Source organism: Solanum dulcamara, chromosome 8 (genome assembly GCF_947179165.1).
Source record: "Solanum dulcamara chromosome 8, daSolDulc1.2, whole genome shotgun sequence".
NCBI lineage: Eukaryota > Viridiplantae > Streptophyta > Magnoliopsida > Solanales > Solanaceae > Solanum > Solanum dulcamara.
In genome coordinates this window covers 56,970,727-56,992,094 of record NC_077244.1, presented here as the reverse complement: position 1 = coordinate 56,992,094, position 21,368 = coordinate 56,970,727, and the positions used below count along the sequence as shown (strand labels likewise).

Below are 21,368 nucleotides of genomic sequence, written 5' to 3'. Positions count from 1 at the left end.
AGGAATAAAAAGCCTCCTGTGGTAGAAAATGAGGAGAACACAAAGTGAATAGAGTATAGTAGAGCTAAAGGTCTATGCCAATACTGGATGCAAGATAACAGACGAAAGGACAGGGCGAAACATAAAGACTCGCGAGTGCCTTACACATTATGGCAAGGATTATAATGAAATGCGACACAAAGACTTCCCAGGGAGGTCACCCATCCCAGTATTACTCTCACCCCAGCACGCTTAATCTCGAAATTCTGATGGAACTTAATGCATTAGTGTTAGTATGATCACGTGAGATGGAAGAATCGGAACTAGCGATGGAGGAACGACATGAGATTATGTTCCTGGAATACTATACGTTACGTTAAGGCAATTGTAACAAGGGCTTAGGCAAAAAAAGAAGGATTAGCTAATTGCTAACTGACGACACATTCAAATGCCACAACTCTTCAACATAGTACCAGTTAATGAGAGGAAAACCACAGAATGGCTATATGGGCCAGTGGACGAGGGAATTTCGACACCACTTGGCAGCCAACTCTGAGAGAGAAAAAGCAAAACCCAAAAGGTAAGGGTACCAGCTGATGTAATTTACGGATGACAGGAGGTAATACCCAAGGTCGAAAATTCCACAATATGACCTGGGCTACAAGACTCACTTTGCACTCAATCGATAGATGGATCTAAAGGGAATGTTACCTGGGGATTAACGATATTAGCCCCTCCTCCTTCGATGAAAGGCTACATACTCAGCCGAGAAGGTGTAAAATTGTAGGGTATAGGAGTGGTAGGACCTTACGGAGTCCCCACAACTATTATCCCAGGCGAAGGATCCCAAGTTGCAATCAACTACCGAGAAATGCGAAAGTAGGTTAAGTCAAACTACCGAGATGGAATTAGTACTACGGGTAAGGTAAGACATGGCCACGATTGGACCAAAGACCTACCCCAACATCGAATGTAGTATAAGGGAGAGAAAGGCAAGGTAAGACATGAGAACTAACGAGATAGCATTGGGATATTTCTTGTACCCTCTCATAATCTTGTAAAGGTAAAGAATGACACAAGATAATGGGTCTAGAGGATTACAAGCAGGCGTAGCCAACCCTAAGGATTGGAAAAAAAGGGGAAGAAGGACCCAAAAGATTGAATGCCAGTTAAAGTTCTGAAAAGAGTCGAGAAGGACTATATGAGTCTAACGATTTCTAAGTTATTAACGTCATTACGCATCCATTTTATACTCTGTAAGAGTAGGGTGCTATATGGGTTATTGTGAGTAGCCTAATGAATCAGCCCATTTACTTCCAATCAAGAGCACCTATGCTACTAAAATTAGGGGGAGTTATAGAACATGGAGAATGGTAAGGTTCCGTAAGGGTTCCCCAGTTAATATCTCAGAGAGAGGGACTTTAATTATGATTAACATCTAGAGATCAGTTGAAGAAGAGATTGAGAGCACAGACAGGTCTTCGTACCGCATTTTCCTTCAAGCTGCTGAATAGACTGAGCATACTATCAGACGCTAGAAGATATGTCATGAGCTGGTGTTATTAACTTCAAAGATAGCTGGGATGATTATCTATCACTTATCAAGTTGCCTATAATAATAACTACTACTCCCGTATCCCAATGGACCCGTATAAGATTGGTAGAGCAAGACGTGTAAGTCCCCTATTGGATGGGTCGATGTTAGAAAGACTAAGCTAAAAAGGCCCCGACATGATTAAGAAAGCTATTGACTAACGACCCAGAATCAGCAGAAATGATATACAGATAATCGACGTCGACATTCAGAGTTCAAATTGATGATTGGATGTTCATAATGAAGTCACCCAGAAAAGGGAACTTAACCCAAAATATATTAGACTGTATCAAGTTACTCATAATATGGGCAACGTGGTGGGTAAGTTGAGCTTACCACCTCATTTGGAAACTATATGCCCAGTCCATCAGATAAGAATGCTTTGCAAGGGTACTGACGAGTCACCCAGGGTATATTCCATAGATGAGGTCCAGGAGATGAAATCCCATGAGGAAAAACCTATCACCCTCTTAGATCGGCAAACTGAAAGATTGTAGACTAAAGACGTGCCTTCCGTTAAGATATGGTGGAAAAACAAAAACCAGAAAGAGGATGACCGGAGAAACTAAAGAGAACATGAAACACAAGTATTCGCACCTATAACCGATGTCTATAGGTAACTCCAACTCTTGAGCACTCGTATGTTAATAATATAGATGGAAATGTATGTCATAGCATAAAGGAAAGGAACCCCTCTATAATTTATATAAAGTCTTAAAGGAAGTTGCATTTAACATTCGGGGACGAATGTTCTAAAGGGGGGAAGGATGTTACACCCAACATATTTGAACTCAGAAGGTTCCTTAAGTTACTTAGAAGCTAGTATGTGAGCCACTTAAGTTACAACCCTATTGAACAACTCTAAGAAGGGAGAATATGACATCCCATGGTAGGGAAGGTTGGAAATAGGGTCAAGAGAAGTCTCCTGGTCAAAGTTCAGAAGCAGCTACCCATAATTCACAATTTACTGGTCAAAGCTCACAAGGAGTTAGCCAACCTGAACCAAAAAATTTCAGTCAACCTGAACCAAAAAACTTCAGCCAATCTGCATCAACAACATCAAGCAAGCATGCTTCTTCAACAACAGTTTATGCTGATACAAGTAGAGTTAAGAGGGTGAATGATACAAGCTCACGCCAACCACCATCATATGTGGATACAAGTATTCCTTTTACAAGAGGAATAACAAGTTAACTACCTCAAAGGAGAAAAGAGACTATTGGACAATGTATATCATGTAATATTTTCAGTTTGTATTCACAAACTCCAGCAGCAACAAAGGAAACTAAAAACCCTAAGCTAGAGAGGAAAAGAGGGCGGCCAAGGGAAAAAAATAGGTAAGTCCCGATTTCATTCTGTAAATTAATAATCTAGCATATACCATGATTATATGGAGGTATTATAAGTATAAAATCATGGCTTGGTGAAGCAAAAATCGGACAGCAAGCAGCCACGGCGTTCAAGTCACGCTAGAAAACGTTCTGAGGCACAATTTTGGCTAGTTTTGGCCAATTTCGGGTAAGGTAAGGCTTCTCCTTTAAATTTGGACTTTATGGTGTTATTATAGGGTGTATTACACACCTTGTGGGCTGCTGTAAGTTGGGGAAAATTCGTAAAAAGTTCGACCTTCGGAATAAACTAAATTGAAGTCACTATAGTTGAATTGTTGTCGAAATAAAGTGTTGTTCTTGTGAGGTGCTGCTGCAGGAGTGTGGCTTGTGGTTTCAGGGTATAAATATGTTCTAAATGAGGTGGGTGAGATTCTGGTTGAATCCACACAACCCCCCCCCCCCCGCTTCGTACGGTTAAAGATTTGGCAAAATGGAAACTAGAAACCCTACTTTGATATCGTATTTTTGAATAAGTCGTTTGGAGTTTATGTTGTATATGGTTGGTGTGAATTGCTGCAGGTTGTTGTTTCTGGTTGGATTTAGGTCTTAGGGACCTAATTGAAAATTTGGATAGGGCACATTATAGGGGAGGTGCTGCCTAATTTTCGGCGATGCCTTAGCAAATAATATAACTAGTCGGGGAAACGACTAAGGAAATAGATTCCATTAATACTAAGGTGTAACCTAGGGTGATGGAAAGTTAAGAGGGGTTGATATTCATATTACTTTCATGTTGAATAGGTTCAAAGGACGGTGAGGCAAACAAGATAAGGAATAATTTAGACAAGGTATGTGAAGCTTCTCTTGGTATGTTTTTGGTATAGGTATGTAAAGCCTATCTTTTCTCTTTTGGCATGTCTTAGATGTAAGCATGATATGATATGATCTTTGGGGGTAATTCCATTCCCAGATTCTGAATATGACTTCAGGACCCTCACTCACTTTTGAATGTTAAACTTTAAAGTAGTAAGCTGCTATCTTCGAGTCTTCTATATGACTGTATAATAATTGATTCGACTAAACTCCTATTTGTAAAAAAGAAAGGCTCTGAGATAATCAATGCTCGGACTGCTATAAGATATTTCACATTTGCATACGTCTAAGATTTCTAAAAACTCCTTTTTACATAGTCCTTAGTGACAGTTAGAGAGTATACGTCAGATACCTTCTGCCCTGATCCCCAGTTGATGGTTCATTTGATGACTTCATTGAGTCTCAGATAATGATTTAAACTGTGTTTTGTTTCTTACTACTCTACTCATGTATACTGTAACAATTCTTTCACCAAGTCCCAGGTCGGGTTCGTTATCGTGCACAACTCACTGCATTGTCCACTGAGCCCTTCACTAGAGGGTCGGGTATGTATGTATATATATATGATGATGATGTGTTGTAATAAGGTGACGATGGCACAGGGCTGATTTTGATACTATAGATATGATTCACTGAATCCTTGAAAGGCCCGACTATATAGTATAATTTGAGCATGCATGCTTTTATGACTCACAGAGTATAGGTACAAGTTTCCAATTTTGATAGTTTATCCCCTATTTCTCTACTTCAGATATGCTTCCAGTTGTATTATGTTATGTTTTACATACTCAGTACATATGTCGTATTGACCCCCTTTCTTCGGGGGCTGCGTTTCATGCCCGCAGGTACAGGTATGGGTTTTGGGAGTTTGTCAGCTTAGGATTCCGCTTAGTTCAGCTGGAAGAGGATCCATTGTATCAGATCCTAGTTTTGGCACAAGCCACTTACTTATATCATCGTTTTATTTATTCAAGGGTATGATGGGGGTCCTATCCCACCATATGTTGTTATTATTATTTTTAGAGGTCTACAGACATGTATATGTGAGTTATGTATGTCAGTTTGATTCAGTTGGGTCTACATGATATATGATATATGTTATTACGTTATGGCAGTCTTGTCGTCTTGCGTGCCTTTTTATGTTGTGACACAAACGAAAAAGGGCTACAGGTTTATGAAAATGTTATCGCTCAGTAGGGCTTTGTTACATAATATTGCCTTATTTGCAATTCAATGTTACCACAACTGATAGATATGTGTACGGGGGGGAAGGGTACAGGTCGGACCCCAGTCGCGGCTTACGGGGTTGGGTTGTGACACTTGTGGTGAGTTCCCATATTCTAGGAACAACCTCCTTTATATTCTAAGCTTGTATTTTGTAAAACATTAAAACTTTTATGAAAACATTTCTTGATACTATTTGAGGATGAGCTAGGGACATGTCTTAGCCCCCGCTAAGTCTATTAGTAGAGGTATGTTGGGTCATGAATAGAAAATGTTTTGAAATTGCTAAGGCCTATTGTTCCACGATATTTCCCTTAGTCCCGGTTCCCTTTTAATTATTTACTTTCCGTTTGTTATTGTATGTCATTACCAATGAAATGCTTAACGAATGCTAAGAGGCTTGGGTGAGGTACCTCCGGGTGTCTCATTCGCTGTGTCACGTCTACGCCCTAGGCTCAGGTCATGACAAACTTGGTATCAGAGCACGAGGTTTTAAAATGGTCCTCGGAGTCCAACATACCGCATCAAATAGGGTCTTGTTCATGTTTGTGAAGCGCGCCACAATTATGAATAGGAAACTATAAGACGCTTAGGAAGGTTTTTCACTTTTTTTTAGATTCATATCGTGCCTCAGAGTGTCCTAAGTCTTTCTCTAACTAATGACTTATTTTGTGTTTCCTTATATAATGCCTCGTGGAAGACCACCTCGAAAGGCAAGGGTACCATATCGAAGAGCAAGGGTTGATGATAAGGACCAACCTCCTCCTGTTCGGGATATCCCACCTAATGAGGAAGGGGTAACCCATGCCGAGTTATGAAACTTCATCACGTTATTGGCTCAAGTTGTTTCCATCCAAGGGCATCAATGTGTCCCCCCTCCCCAAGTGCATAATCCAACCATTAGGATTCAGGAGTTTCAAAGGATGAATCCGCCCAATTTTGATGGTTCTAAGCTAGATGAGGACCATATGAAGTTCATCGAGGAGGTGTATCGAATTGTGGTAATCTTGGGTGTTCTATCAAATGAAAAGGCCGAACTAGCGGCCTATTAACTCAAAGGTATGGCTCGAGTATGGCACGAGTAATGGGTTGTGGAGAGGGGTGAGGAAGTGGAGCCGATTGAATAGGAAAAGTTCAAAGGTGCTTTCTTAGACCGTTTCTTTCCATTGGAGTTAAGGGAGGCTAAGGTCCAAGAGTTCATTAACCTCTGACAAGGAAGCATGAGTGTGAGGGAATATGCCCTCAAATTTACAAGGTTGTCCAAGTATGCTCCTTCATGGTCTCTGACTCCTGGGCAAGGATGAGTAAGTTTGTTTCTGATGTTTCAAGCTTGGGGTCCAAAGAGTGCAAAAAGGCCATGTTGGTCAAGGAGATGGACATCTCCCAGTTAATGACTTATGCCGAACAAATCGAAGAAGAGAAGTTGAGGGAAAGGTCTAGAGGGTTCAAAAAGGTTAGAGTGGATGGTGGAAGGTTCAATCCTCCAAGGTCCGGCTATGGTGGTATTAACAAGGGCCAAGGTGGCCAATGGTTCATGGGAAAAGGTTCGATAAATGCTCCCCCTTCCAAATTCAACAAAGACAAAGGTCCTAAGTTAATGGCCCCAAGAGATAACATTGGTACCCAAGCTCTTCCCTCATGTAGGAAATGTGGTAAGACCCATAAAGGGGAGTGTTTGGCGGGCTCAAATGCGTGCTTCAAATGTGGAAAGTCAGGTCATCATGCTCGAGATTGTAGAAATAGTGGTAGGCCTCAAGGCCAAGTTGCTCATGACCAATAATTTCAAGGAGTTGGCCAATACACCAACCGTTTCTATGCATTGCATGGGAGGCAAGAATTTGAGGAAGCACCAAATGTCGTTATCGGTATGTTAAAGGTCTTTACTTTTGATGTATATACATTATTGGATCCTGGTGCAAACTTGTCATTTGTTACCCCATTCTTAGCAAATAGATTTGGTGTGTCACCCAAAATGTTATTAGAGCCTTATTTGGTGTCTACCCCCGTGGGTGAATTGATTATTGCTAGGAAGGTCTATAGGGGTTATCCCGTGTCTATTTTTCATAAAGTTATTCCTTGTGATCTCATTGAGCTTGATATGATAGATTTCGATGTCATTCTTGGGATGGATTGGTTACATGCATCTTATTCTTCCATAAATTGTAGGACTCATCGAGTCAAGTTCTAATTTCCCAATGAGTCAGTTATTGAATGGGAGGACCGTGATTCGGTGGTGAAGGGTAGGTTCATTTCTTATCTTAAGGCCCAAAAATGATTTCTAAGGGTTGTATTTACCACATTGTGAGGGTGAGGGATGCCGACTCTGAAAGTCCTCCTCTTAACTCGGTTCACATAGTCAATGAGATCACCGATGTCTTTTTCGTTGACCTTTTCGGTGTTCCTCCTGAAAGGGAAGTTGATTTTGGTATCGATCTCCTCCTCGATACCCAACCTATCTCTATTCCTCCTTATCAGATGGCCCTGGTAGAATTGAAAGAGTTGAAGGAACAATTAAAGGACTTGTTAGAAAAGGGGTTCATAAGGCTTAGTATTTCACCGTGGGGTGCTCCTGTGCTATTTGTAAGAAAAAAGGATGGGTCGCTTCAAATGTGCATAGACTACCGACAATTGAATAAGGTAACTATTAAGAACAAGTACTCAATTCCTAGAATAGATGACTTGTTCGATCAATTGCAAGGGGAAAGTCACTTCTCCAAGATCGACCTTCGGTCCGACTATCACCAACTAAAGGTGACAAAGTGTGATATTCCCAAAACGGCCTTTTGAATAAGGTATGTCACTTCGATTTTATGGTGATGAGTTTTGGATTGACGAATGCACCAGCAGTTTTTATGGACCTAATGAATAGAGTGTTCAAGCCCTACCTTGATACTTTTGTTGTAGTCTTCATTGACGATATTTTGATTTACTCTCGAGGTAAGGAAGAACATAAGAATCACTTGAAGGTTGTACTTCAAACATTAAGGGATAGACAATTGTTTGTAAAATTTAGTAAGTGTGAATTTTGGTTGAAGGAGGTGGTATTTCTCGGTCACGTAGTATCCGGTGACGGAATCAAGGTTGATCTAAGAAAATGGAGGTTGTGAATAATTGGCCTAGACCGTTGTCTCCTTCGGATATTAGGAGCTTCCTTGGTCTAGCTGGGTACTATAGAAGGTACGTCAAAGGGTTTTCTTCCATCTCATCTCCTATGACAAAACTGACCCAAAAGAAAGCGAAATTCATATGGACGAATGAGTGAAATGAGTTTCCAAACCTTGAAAGATTGACTTACCTTCGCTCCTATTTTGACTCTATCGAAAGGATTAGAAGGGTTTGTGGTTTATTATGATGCTTCAAAAATTGGTTTGGGTTGTGTCTTAATGCAAAATGGCAAGGTCATAGCCTATGCTTTTAGGCAATTGAAGGTGCATGAGCGTAACTACCCTACCCATGATCTTGAATTAGCGGCCGTTGTTTTTGCTTTGAAGATTTGGTGGCATTATCTCTATGGGGTGCATGTGCATGTGTATATCGATCACAAAAGTCTTCAATACGTGTTCACCCAAAAGGACCTTAATCTAAGACAAATGAGGTGGCTACAACTCCTCAAGGATTATGACATGAGTGTGCATTATCATCCGGGTAAAGCCAATGTGGTTGTCGATGCACTTAGTAGAGTGTCTATGGGGAGTGTGGCTCATGTTGATGAAAGGAAGAGGGAGTTGGTGAAAGATGTTCACCGGTTGGCTAGATTAGGGGTGAAGTTGTGTGGTACTAATAATGGTGGCATGGTTGTTCAAAATGGGTCTGAATCCTCTTTGGTGGTGGATGTTAAGTCAACTCCAGATCTTGACCCGACGTTTGTTGAATTAAAACAGTTGGTGAAGGAAAAGAAGGTAGGGGTCTTTTCCTAAGGAAGGGATGGGGTGCTATACTACCAAGGTCGATTATGTGTTCCGGATGTGGATGGCATAAGGAGATTGATTTTGAAGGAGGCCCACAATTCTTCATACGCTATTCATCCCGGTTCAAAAAAAATGTATCGAGAATTAAAAGAATTCTATTGGTGGGGTGGAATGAAAAAGGACATATCAAGGTTCATGTCTGAATTGCCAACAAGTGAAGGCCGAACATCAAAGGTCGGGTGGCCTAGTCCAAGACATTGAAATTCCTACTTGGAAGTAGAAAGATGTGAATATGAATTTTTAGTGGGTTTGCCTCATACCCGGAAGCGTCATGATTCGATTTGGGTAATTGTTGATAGAATGACTAAGTTGGCTCACTTTCTACCGGTTAAGACTTCCTATAGTGCCAAAGACTATGCCAAGTTGTATATTCGGGAGTTGGTGAGGTTGCATGGTATGTCGTTGTCCATTATTTTGGATTATGGTACCCAATTCACTTCTCACTTTTGGAGATCATTTCAAAAGGGCCTCGGTACTAAGGTAAAGTTGAGCACCGCATTCCATCCTCAAACCGATGGACAAGCCGAAAGGATAATTAAAACACTAGAGGATATGTTAAGGGCTTGTGTGTTGGAGTTTAAAGGAAATTGGGATGATCATCTACCGCTCATCGAGCTTGCCTATAATAATAGTTACCACTCAAGTATTGAGATGGCGTCATTTGAGACTTTGTATGTTCATCCTGCTCTTGTTGTCTCCAACATCAAGAACCATGTTCCCATCACTCTTGAGATGGAGAATGTCCAATATTCCACTTGGGCGGAACTATTTAAGATTCATGCACGATCCCATCGGGTAATTGATCATATTATTCCTCCGACGGCAGGAAAGGAGAAACGACCTCAACAAGAGGAGGACAAAGAACTTTGGTCCACCCTTGATGCCACCGTTCTCCAATGGCTCTACGCTACTATCTCTCATGATCTGTTGCATACAATTTTGGAACCTGACACCACGACGATGGAGGCTTGGAATCGCTTGCGTGATATCTTCCAAGATAACAAACACTCTCGTGTTGTCACCCTTAAGTACGACTTCACTCATGTCGACATGGCCAATTTTCCCAATGTCTCTGTCTATTGTCAACATCTCAAATCTCTGGTGGATCAACTCAAGAATGTTGGCTCTTCAGTGGCTAACGATCGTCTAGTTCTTCAATTGGTCTTTGGCCTTACCGAGCCCTACCAAGGTGTGGCGACTCTTATTCGCGAATGCGACCCTTTGCCACAATTTTATCAAGCCCGTTGGATGCTCACTCTTGAAGAAGCTGGCCGTGCTAAGAAAGGATCCCAAAGTTCCTCCGCTACATTAGTTGCTCGCTCGTCCGAAGGTCCCACTGATATTTTTGATAATTCCTCTTCCCACCGCCATAATAGTGGTGGAAAGGGGCATCACAACCGCAACAATAATGGAGGCAGATCTCGTGGCAGCCATAGCAGTCGTGGCGACGGTAGAGGAGTTGGTCACTTTCCCACAAAATGAATGTTTCAAGGTTCCTTATGATGATGTCTAATGCATGCACTCATTATGCACATTGCTTATTCATATTCCTCTTATATTCTTCATTTCGTAGCATACTCACATACTTAGTACATTCAAAGTACTAATGCATACTTTTGCCTACATGATATCATCATGTAAGGACCGACGTCTCTCCCCGACCTCTTCCTTGCAGCTAGCTCGGGTCGATTGAAGGTTACTTGTGGTGAGTTTCCATGTTCCGGGAATAACCTCCTTTATATTCTAAGCTTATGTTTTGTAAAACATTAAAACTTTTATGAAAACATTTCTTGATACTATTTGAGGGTGAACTAGAGACATGTCTTAGCCCCCGTCAAGTCTATTAGTAGAGGTATGTTGGGTCATGAATGGAAAATGTTTTGAAATTGCTAAGGCCTATTGTTCCACGATATTTCTCTTAGTCCCGGTTCCCTTTTAATTATTTACTTTTCGCTTGTTATTGTATGTCATTACCAATGAAATGCTTAACGAATGCTAAGAGGCTTGGGTGAGGTACCTCCGAGTGTCTCATTCGCCATGTCACGTCTAGGCCCTAGGCTCGGGTCATGACAACTCCTTTTCCTTTAGTTTATGCTATGTTGAAGAACTTTAGACATCTACTGTGGTAATGTATTGTCACGTTATTTGAGGGTGAGCATGAGACATGTCTTATCCCTCGCTAAATCTAAAAGTTAGAGGTATCTTTGGACATATGTAAGTTGAAGATTTACTATTATAGTTTTCCCTTGTTTATTTATTGTCATTACCTATGAAAGGTTATATGAATGTCATGAGGCTTGTTTAAGGTACTTTATGATTCCTCATTCGTCGTGTCACGTCTAGGCCTTAGGCTTAGGTCATGACAGTGTGTGTCAATTTAGAATGATATTGACTGATATGGTGGTTGTCGATCGTATGTTATGGTATAATAGTTGGTAGTAGTGTTTAACTGTGGTTGTTGGTGGTGACGACTAATTATTAACAGTGAAATGATATTAATATCTAATGGCAGTTGTGAATGATTATGATGGTTAGCGATATATAATATTTATTAATGGTGATAATTATCAGTATTGATTAGTGCATGTAATAATGGTTGGCGATCATGATTGCAAATAATGTCGAATAGTGATGACGATTGATTTTAATGATTGACAACAGTGGTGATTGTAATTGGACTAAGGATGGTGGCTATGGATGGTAGGTGATAGTGACTAACACTGGAGATAGTTGTGACTGAAATGGTGAATGTGGGTGGTGGATGAAAGTAAATGGAATAGCGGTGAACTATTATCTTTGTAGAATTTTTTAAATAGACATTTTAATGATATTAAGACTTTGTTATGTATCTTAATCATTCATACCTATTCATATCCACTAAATGGTTGTAAAATAAAAAAAATAAACGTACTTAATAATTAAGATTTTAATGATTAAGATTCAGATCTTGAAAACAAACAATTATTAAGATTAAGATCAAGAAAAATAATAGACTTCATGACTGAGATCTGAATAATTAAATTAATTATCTCTTTGATGTTTATTAGAATTATTGAACCGCTCAGTAAAAAATATATAATTTTTCTATCTAAAGAGAACTTAGTTGGAATTACCTTGCTACATTTGCAAAATGAAGTAAGAGAATTATTAATTATGGCTTGAAAACTGGAGAAAACATTGATTGATTTATACTCTTTAACAAAATAAATTATTTTTTCAAAAATTTATAATTCCAGTTGAATAATATTGTATTATCAACTCTAAATAATTAGGGGCCATTTGGTTGCTGGTTAGAGTTAAGCAGGTATTAGTAATGCAGGGTTTAGTTATGCAGGTATTAGTAATGTAGGGTATAATTATGCATGTATTCGTAATGTAGGTATTAGTAATGCAGAGTTTAGTTAGGCAAGATTTATTTATGCAGTGTTAAGTTATGCAGGGTTTAATAATTTCATTGGGTGTTAGTTATGTAGAGGATCAGAGGGAAAGATTCTGCTTTTGGAATTGAGGTCTTCACTTTAAATTCAAGGCAAATATTACTTATCTAAAATAAAGGCAAATGCCAGCGGAATTTGAATGGAAATTGAAAAAAGAATTGTTCTAGATAATATCTTTGGATTATGCAGCGGAAGAACAAGAATAAGAACTATATATGTAGTTCTAGTTATCTTTGCTGAGATGAAAAAATACGTAGACTGAAGTAAAGGAGTAATTTCATTTATTGATTATGGATAAAAAAGGAGAATGGAGCATAATATCATAGAGACACTTGTTCAGCTATGAGATGCTGCTGCAATTTTAGCTCATTCTAGAATGAAAATGAAGCTTTCCCTCTTGTTTTGTGGAAAGGATAAATATTATCCATTTTCAAGCATGTACCATCTCTTACTTCCTGACTAGATTATCAACAATGAAAAATTTGATTGGTAATATTTTGAATTGTTGTAGAGTGCTGCTCGGTTATTTGGATCTTCCATATCAGCGAATGACCTAATTAGTGTGTCTGGGGTAAGTTCATATTTGGTTTTGTGGTGTTACTTTGATATTGCTTTTAGATCAACTAGGGGGTCATCTGTAAGTTTTCACAAGATCAATGCGTTCATCTATCAAAATCCTTGGGATGGAAAGTTGTTGATTTAGAGAGGATCTGAATGTTTTCTAAAAAGATGTGGAGTATATTTGATTGAGAGTGAAAGGTAAAGTTGTCGATTTGTATTTTTATTCAGGTATTAGTTATTCATGTATAACTTATTTCATCTTTTATCCCGCATAAAATAATACATAAATTGATTCATAACTTATACATGTATTAGTTATGTGATTTTCTAATTTTCTAACCAAACATAATATTATATGTGTTGAATTTTATACCTTACACAAAAATGCTATCAAACATGATAAAACTTATACAATATTTTATACCTGAATAACTCAACTCTAATCTAATAACCAAACGGCCCCTTAGTGATCAAATTTAGTTATATCCCTATAATTTAGGTCTTAATTCCTGTATCTTTTAGTTTTATGAGTTCGTGATTTATCTCTTTATTAAGCTAGCCAAACATAATTAATATTGACCATTTTCAAGAATATTTACTTAATTTTTAAAGCTTTATACTTAATAGTATGAGGTACACACATATCATTTATTTATGAGGTACACACATTAATTAACCTGTTATATACGCAGTGGCGGACCCAGAATTTTAAATAAGGAGGTTCAAAATTTAAATAACTAGACACACGAACTAGTCGAAGGGGGTTCGACATCTACTTTATATACATAAAAAATTATTTTAACCATATATAAATAGTATAATTTTCCGTCGAAGGGGGTTCGGATGAACCCCCTCGGCATAAGGTAGGTCCGCCCCTGTATATACGTGCAAAGCACGTACTCTAAATTAGTTCATGTTTAATTGACAATGGAAAGTTTCATATATGAGTCATTCAATTTCCTTGAATGTAATATAAAATTATTCTTATATATTACAGTCTACCCATTTGATTTAAAAAAAGAAACAGTCTTTTATTTAAATTATTAATTACTATAAAAAAAATTGTGATAAGTTATCATATTCATCATTTCCAAATAATTGTAGTTTATTCTTTAATCTTTATTTTGGTTACTCAAGGATTTATGTTTTAATAATTAAATCCTTAATAATTTTATGTGATTATTCAAATTAAATTATGTACCAATTTCTTTTAAGTTACACATGATAAAAGTCTCACATTGATGACTGATGAGAGAGGTGAACTTCTTATAAGGATTGGACAATCCTCCTCATTTTAAGCTAGCTTTTGGGGTGTGAGTTAGGCCTAAGATGTAATTTAACACATGCCAGAGACTAGGGATTTTCTTATTGTTCGAAGCTGAAAAAAGAATGAAAAAAGTTCAAAAATGTCTTCCTTTCACCTACGGGATCAAATCTAATATGTAGTCCAGAGTATATATATCAGTTAATAACATTTACTTTTAAATTTGAAGAGTTTCATATATGAGTCATTCAATTTCTTTTGAATGTAATATAAAATCCTTCTTATATATTAAAATTTACCCATTTTTTCAAATTGTTAAGTACTATCAAAAAATTTTATAGATAAGCAGTTATCATAGTCATCATTTCCAAATAGTTATTAATCTTTATTTTGGTTACTCAGGCATTTATGTTTTAAGAATTTTATGTTTACATTCAAATTAAATTATGTACCAAATTTTTTTAAAATACACGTGTCAAAGAATAGCAATTTTCACCGAGAAAAGAATGCAAAAAAATATGAGCACCTAACTCAAAATCTTACAGAATTAGACAAGGTAATAACTTTTATAAACTATTAGAAAAGAATTCTTAGACAACCAATGTGATGCAATTATATAACTCAATATCTTCCCACCCGTGTAACACGATATTGATATTCATACATGGACTTTAATGTAGACTTAAGAAATGTAAAAACAAACGATTGATTCTAACTACGTTGAAAGCATATGATCATTCAATCCAAAATCCTAAGATATTTCGAGATCCTTGTGCAATAATCCTTTATTGCATAAGCCTAAAGGTCACAAATTTGCACTATTAAACTGAACAAGAAAGTATGAAGTGATTCTTTCCTGCAAAACATCACAAAGCAGCTATGCATCTTCCCTTTTTCCCTAGTATTGCTGCAAAACATTACAATACTAGGAGTGAGGGACACATTCTTAACTCGAACTTATCAAAATAAAGGGAAAGAAAAAGGAGGAGGGTTGTGCCTCGTTAGATAAGTTTACAGAAAAATTCTAGAATCCTTAGAACTAGAAGCAATGCACTAGCTCAAATATAAGAACCTTCATAACATTAGGAACACTCAACTTGAACAGTTCATACAAATGAAAAAATGTTGAAATTTGGAAAGACACTCAAAAAAAAAAATTACATCTCCATAGAGTTTGAACCTTCACTTAATACTTTTTCTATATCAAGTTCACAGGAACTGCCAAAATCATGCTGTTCCTCACTTGATTAGCACTTAAAAGAATTTTACAAAAAGTTTAAAGAACAAAAAGGGTGGTGGAACTGCACAAATCACTGTTGACGGACTTCATTTGGGGCAGAGTTGATCAACTCTATGGTACTAGAATTTGGATTTGCAAGTGAAGCTTCAATATCTTTTCCCTCCAAAGAATCTACATATTTAAGATATTGTTCGATATCTTTGGTATCTGAGCTGCCAAATTTACTGAGATGCCATATGCCACTAGATTTATGCCTTCTTTCACTAATTGCAATTGAAATGTCATTCGGGAAGAGGTCTCTCAATACAAAGGCATAGATGATAGTTGTGACAAGCAGCGCGGTTACCGTGAGTGTAGCAAGAGAGCTAAGTATGACGACTAGACACTTTGTCACAGTGTTGGTAACTACAGCTGAATACCTGATGGTAGCGATAGCAGCTCCGGTCATGGGGAAAGTATATGCCCACCAAGTCAATGAAAACCTGAAGTTAACAAATGGCAAAAGCTTTTTGAAATTAAGATAAAGATGATGAGGAATAGGAGAGGTTTTACAGGACAAAGGCAAATTACACATACCTGATGCCTCGGAAGAAATTAATACGAACAGCCTGTAAAGAGACGAATAAACGATTAGCCTAACAGTTGAACGTCAAACATTTTCAGAACTAAAGTATGCAATATGATTCTCGTTAAGCTCAGAAACTCGATATCACATCTTATATATTCAATTCTCTATCAATATTGAGACAACCTTCCCTTGTATGAACTCTATGGTAGACTAGAACTTTTACTAGACTATAAAAAACATGCCTTGCACTGGCTTCAGCATTAGCTGCATTACAATAGACAGAGAGGGCGTATTTGAATGCTAAATCTGCCTAGCATACTGACTTACCAGTGATAAATAAAGGAACAGGGCGATGAAATAAGAAATCCGAGATCCATAATCAAAGGACCCTTGGATTGTTGCCCATGCCATAGAAGCAACACTAGGTGCAGCAACAAATAGAAAGAAGACGGGGTGAAGATCCTTTGGCAGCGTCTCATTTGTTGGAAGTCTTTGGTAAAGAGTCACAAACAGGACCACATAATGGGCCAATCCAACAGCATAGAAGAATATCGGTCCTTCTTTTAGTCCCATGGATGCACCAAGCAAAGCACCAACAAAATTTCCAACAATGGAAAGATGATTTACAGGATTGGCAACCTTTGAGAGCCTTCGTTGTCCTCCAGACATCCATTGTCCGTAGATCTTAAGCTCTAAGCAAAAGATTGGGGTCATAAGAATGTACCATAAAGCTGTGGGAAGGGTTTTAGTAACTGATTGCGGAACTCCTAGTGCTAAGAATAGAAGCGATATCCAGGGAGCAAAGAAGAAGTTAATACGTATGGGGTGATAGTACTCCCGACGAACTGCTTCAAAGTAGAAAATGATTTTCAAAGCATAAGTGAAAGCAACAATGGCCATAAGGGCCACGGATATGCACCAAAGGACAAGATTCACGTTCAAGCTTATGTGGAGGAATTTTGTTGAGGGAGAAGTGGCCAGAGCTTTCCACATAATAGCTTGGCTACTAACACCAAGACACATACCAAAGGAAGAAATAGGGTATCGAAGAAGGAAAGGCCATTTCTTGTCCTCCGGAAGAATACTTTGCTCGGAAGCCTGTAGAGGAAAAGAAGTGTGTTACCAACAGTACCATTTTGATCGCGGACCAAAAAGGAAAGAAAGATTAAAACATTTCATCATTTAAGGAAAGAAATGTGTATCTCAAATGCATTAGTTTAACAGATATTAGTAGTGTCTTTTAAGATGCCCTAAAATGCTTTACATTTTTCACTTTGTTTGCCAATGTTTACTTGAAAGATTCAAACTGCAAGGGTATTGATTATTTCATGATCCACATGTTAGTAGTCCTTTAAAAGTTACTATATTCATTTGAAGTAAATTTCTGCAAAGCACTAAAAATATGGATGGGAGAAAATATGACCCGTAGTGTATCCAACTCTGGTCCCTCCAAGGCATCAAAGTATCGGTCTACAGGAATATTTTCCATCTCTGCAGTTGGTCGAGAGTTTGACTCTTGCTGTCCTTCCACATTCTTTCCGCGCATACTTGAAATTTGTCTCTCAAGTTTACCAGACCATGTTTTGAAAGAGTCGAACCTTGAATCCCTTTGCTTAATGATCTTGGGATTCCTTGATGGAAAGTCTGAATAACTGAGAAGTTTCCCTATAGAAGGTGCCTCAGGAAATGCAGTATGTCTTGGCATTGGCTGAGAATAAAACTTGACTTTTTTATTACGTCTGGTACTATCATCGGTTGATGTAGTAGCAGAATCAGAACAATCAGTATTGCTCAATATAATCTCATTATTATCACTGAAAACAACTCTTTTTTGGATTGGTGGTGAGTAAGCTGTCAAAGGAGAGGGTGGCATGCTAATGGAGACCGAATGCTTCCTTTCATGCTGTCGTTCAGTAGCAGCTTCAGTTACCTACAAAGATCAATAGAAAGTTTTAGGCTACTGAAATGTCACACTGTATTACTTGGTAATATCAAAGTTGATTTACACTCTAGTGACATTATGGAATTAGAGAATGATCCATCCCACCAGAATGGATTTACAGTACTGTGAAATGACATACACTGTAAGGCCAGCAGAAAACCTGTGAGGATTGGTGAAATTAATCTGACAAATCAATTCCCTGAACAAATATTCATATTTAGTTTTTCTTTTCTTGACTTATATAAGATTTCACAGGCTAGTTTATCCTCACTAAAGGAGAAAGAGTCTTGACTGGTAGTTCTGTCACAAAAAAAAGTTTGAGATAGCAATATTTGACCTCAAGAGAGTCAAAAAATCAGGCCTTTAACATAATTTCTGACGAATGATGATGTCTATGACTTTGATCTATAGCTATATATTTCAGGCACATTATGGCTCATAACGAACCAGGAAGTTGAGGCTGCTAGAAAGTAACACCATACAACCTTAGTCGAGTGGTCATTCTTACATCCATGAGCGGGAACATCTAGATTATAAATTGTAAGCATAGTAAAAAGCACAAACAATTGCAAGAACCAAGTACAAACAAGAATGTAGCCTTACTAAGAAGAACGACTTACCATGACAGGTGAGTTCCCAAAACTAGATCCTGTTTTGTCAAGCTGATTATTGATATGATCATTACCTACTATGATGTCAAAGTCAATATCCATTTCATCCGAAATAAATTTGATAAGGGGTGGAAGTAGTTCAACAGAATTAGTTATTTCACTTGTTTCCATGGCTATATATACTGCAGGATCTGCAAGAGACAATAATGTTATTAGTACAAACACAAGAAAGATAAACATTAATTTTGTATGCAGAGTCAATTATTATGCAATTGAAATGTAGACCTTTGATCAGCCACACTAATTAAGATTGAATGAAGCTCTTTCTTGTAGCACCAAAGGATCTAATTTTAAAACGAAGAAAGATGGGGTGAGGTGAACTAGTTTACAACCAATATTGAGAGAAAAACACAAGTCTGCAAGACAGATAAAGCATTATAAATAGGATGATTCAATTTCTTGGAAGCACACATCATATTTGTTATGGATACAGCTGCCATGTATGAAGATAATATCCTTTTTGGTAAAAATAATATGAAACCAAGAAAGGTCAAGAAAATTGAAAATAGCAGGTACAGGTTTGAATATTTGTCCTCCATTCTATTGACACATTTGACTGCTAATAAACTGAACAAACAGTATTCACTAATTTACCTTTTACTATAACTTTCGGGTACCAAAAATATTTTAGGTAGAATGAATCTGAATTAGTTGAATCAACATATGATAAATAAAATAATTTAATAAATTCTGTACAAACATCACATAAAACTATGAGACAGAGAGAGAGAGGGGAACCAAATATAGTAATAATTTCCGTCCTTTTATTAAGTAAAATTAATGAAATCAATTTCCATTGAGATAGTTTTGGGTACCCACTCATATCTCATTTTATTAACAGAAACACAGCGGAGGTTCTCGACAGAATAATTTACTCTAGAATTCTCCAAAAAAGTAGCATAACGTAATATAATATAACCGACCTATTATTGTCAAATGATTCATAGTTATATTTTATAAAAATAGAAATCAATGGTATTAAACAAAATAAGAGCCCAAACTGATTGATATTCCCAAGATATTTTTCAGCTTCATATAATATACACACACAGAAAGTGACAATGATATAATACTTCAGGCTTTTGATATATATTCTTTTAGCTGCATTAAAAACTATATATAGGTGAGGAAAGAGAATGATTCATGAGGAATTCAAAAGTCAAAACCAAATTGTATTGAAATTGTTGTATTTTTTTATTTATAAGCAAATATAAAGGCAGGAATTAGGGAAAACATCTTTGAGCAGTCGATTAAATGACTGCCTGTCACTAATTATACACAAAACCATTAAAAGAATACATCTTTAAGCCAAACACGATTGAAAGAGCCACTCCATACAGCAAATAATTCAGCATTTTATAAATTAAAAAAAAAATACCGTAGGTGTGATTAATTTATACTCCCTCCGTTTCTTTGATTTGAGACACTTATTAAGAAAACAATGATTGATATAGCGAATTTATCATTTTACCCCAATTAATTGATAGAGTCTCAATATATTTACTCATTACACTTTTCAAAAACAAAAAAAAAAATATTCCAATAGAGTTTGAATTAATTAAAGATCAAGAATTCGCATTTTCTGCGTCCAAAATAAGTGTGTACAATGAATGTAATACTGAATTTCCACTTTAATTTAGTCCTATGAACCGCATTTCTTTCGCCGTAATTTACTTCAAAATATATAACTTACATCTTTAAAATATTATACAAGTGTAATTAATTATAAAGTAAATAACGAAATAATAGCAGCACTGAGATGGGACCAATCAAAAAAAGACAAGCAATTTATTGACGGCGCAGTAACGTAATTATAACCTTTTATAGTCACAAAAATGTTAATGATATATTTAAAACTATAGACTTTCAAAAAGATTATATGACATTAATTTTTATGATTACAAATTTCAAAAAGAAAATTGTAAACAACAAATTTTCGAGCCGAGAAAAATAAATAATTAAGACCGGAAAATTGGAGTAACAAAGTGTAGTATTTGATTTCAAAATGTAATGCGGTTACAATCTCTATAATAATCCTCTGATTCTTCAAATAACATGAAACACGTTGAACTTGATTTTGAATTTGATTTAGAGTCAAGGGCTTGAATAGCTTGATCTTGAATCTTCGTCTTCAAATTTGGATTTGAATTATTCATCACGAACACTTGTATGGTTATGACGAACAGTAAAGATGAACAAGTAACTTGATCTTGATCTTCTTCTTCGTTGAATTTGCGGTCTTTAATCCACGAGCTCTCTTCTTGCTTCTTGTTCTTCCAAAAACCTCCCCTTTCAGAATAATGAGAACCCCTATTTATAGTTGTAGGGAGTGGTATGAGGGTGTGATTTGATTGGTTGGTTTGAACTGACCAATCAGATTTCTTTGTTGAAGAGTTTTAATTTGATTGGTCAGAACATGTCACATAGACACGTGGCATTATTCTAGTGGCTCATTTAATTTGACTTAGATTGCCACATAACTTTGACATGTGACATGATTTTAGTGGTTTATTTAATTTGACCTGGATTGACACCTAACTTTGACACGTGGCATGATTTTAGTGGCTTATTTAATTTGACTTGGATTGCCACCTAACTTTGGCACATGGCATAATTCTAGTGGTTTATTTAATTTGACTTGGATTGCCACCTAACTTTGGCACATGACATAATTCTAGTGGCTTATTTAATTTGACTTGGATTGCCACATAACTTT

The 21,368-nt window shown here is 37.1% G+C and overlaps 2 protein-coding genes across 2 annotated transcripts; one reads left to right on the top strand and one right to left on the bottom strand.

Moving 5' to 3' along the window:
• The first annotated feature begins 9,620 nt into the window (after positions 1-9,620).
• LOC129899987 (uncharacterized) lies at positions 9,621-10,451 on the top strand. Its single transcript, XM_055974977.1, has one exon. It carries the CDS (start codon positions 9,621-9,623, stop codon positions 10,449-10,451), a length of 831 nt encoding a protein of 276 aa, XP_055830952.1.
• Positions 10,452-15,285: 4,834 nt separating this feature from the next.
• LOC129901536 (S-type anion channel SLAH2-like) lies at positions 15,286-19,641 on the bottom strand. The gene is made up of 6 exons (XM_055976743.1): positions 18,878-19,641; positions 18,602-18,783; positions 17,463-17,969; positions 16,367-17,137; positions 16,048-16,079; positions 15,286-15,953 (listed from the first exon to the last, which is right to left on the bottom strand). Exons 2-6 carry the CDS (start codon positions 18,761-18,763, stop codon positions 15,542-15,544), a joined length of 1,884 nt encoding a protein of 627 aa, XP_055832718.1. The 5' UTR covers positions 18,764-18,783; positions 18,878-19,641; the 3' UTR covers positions 15,286-15,541.
• Positions 19,642-21,368: the final 1,727 nt, after the last annotated feature.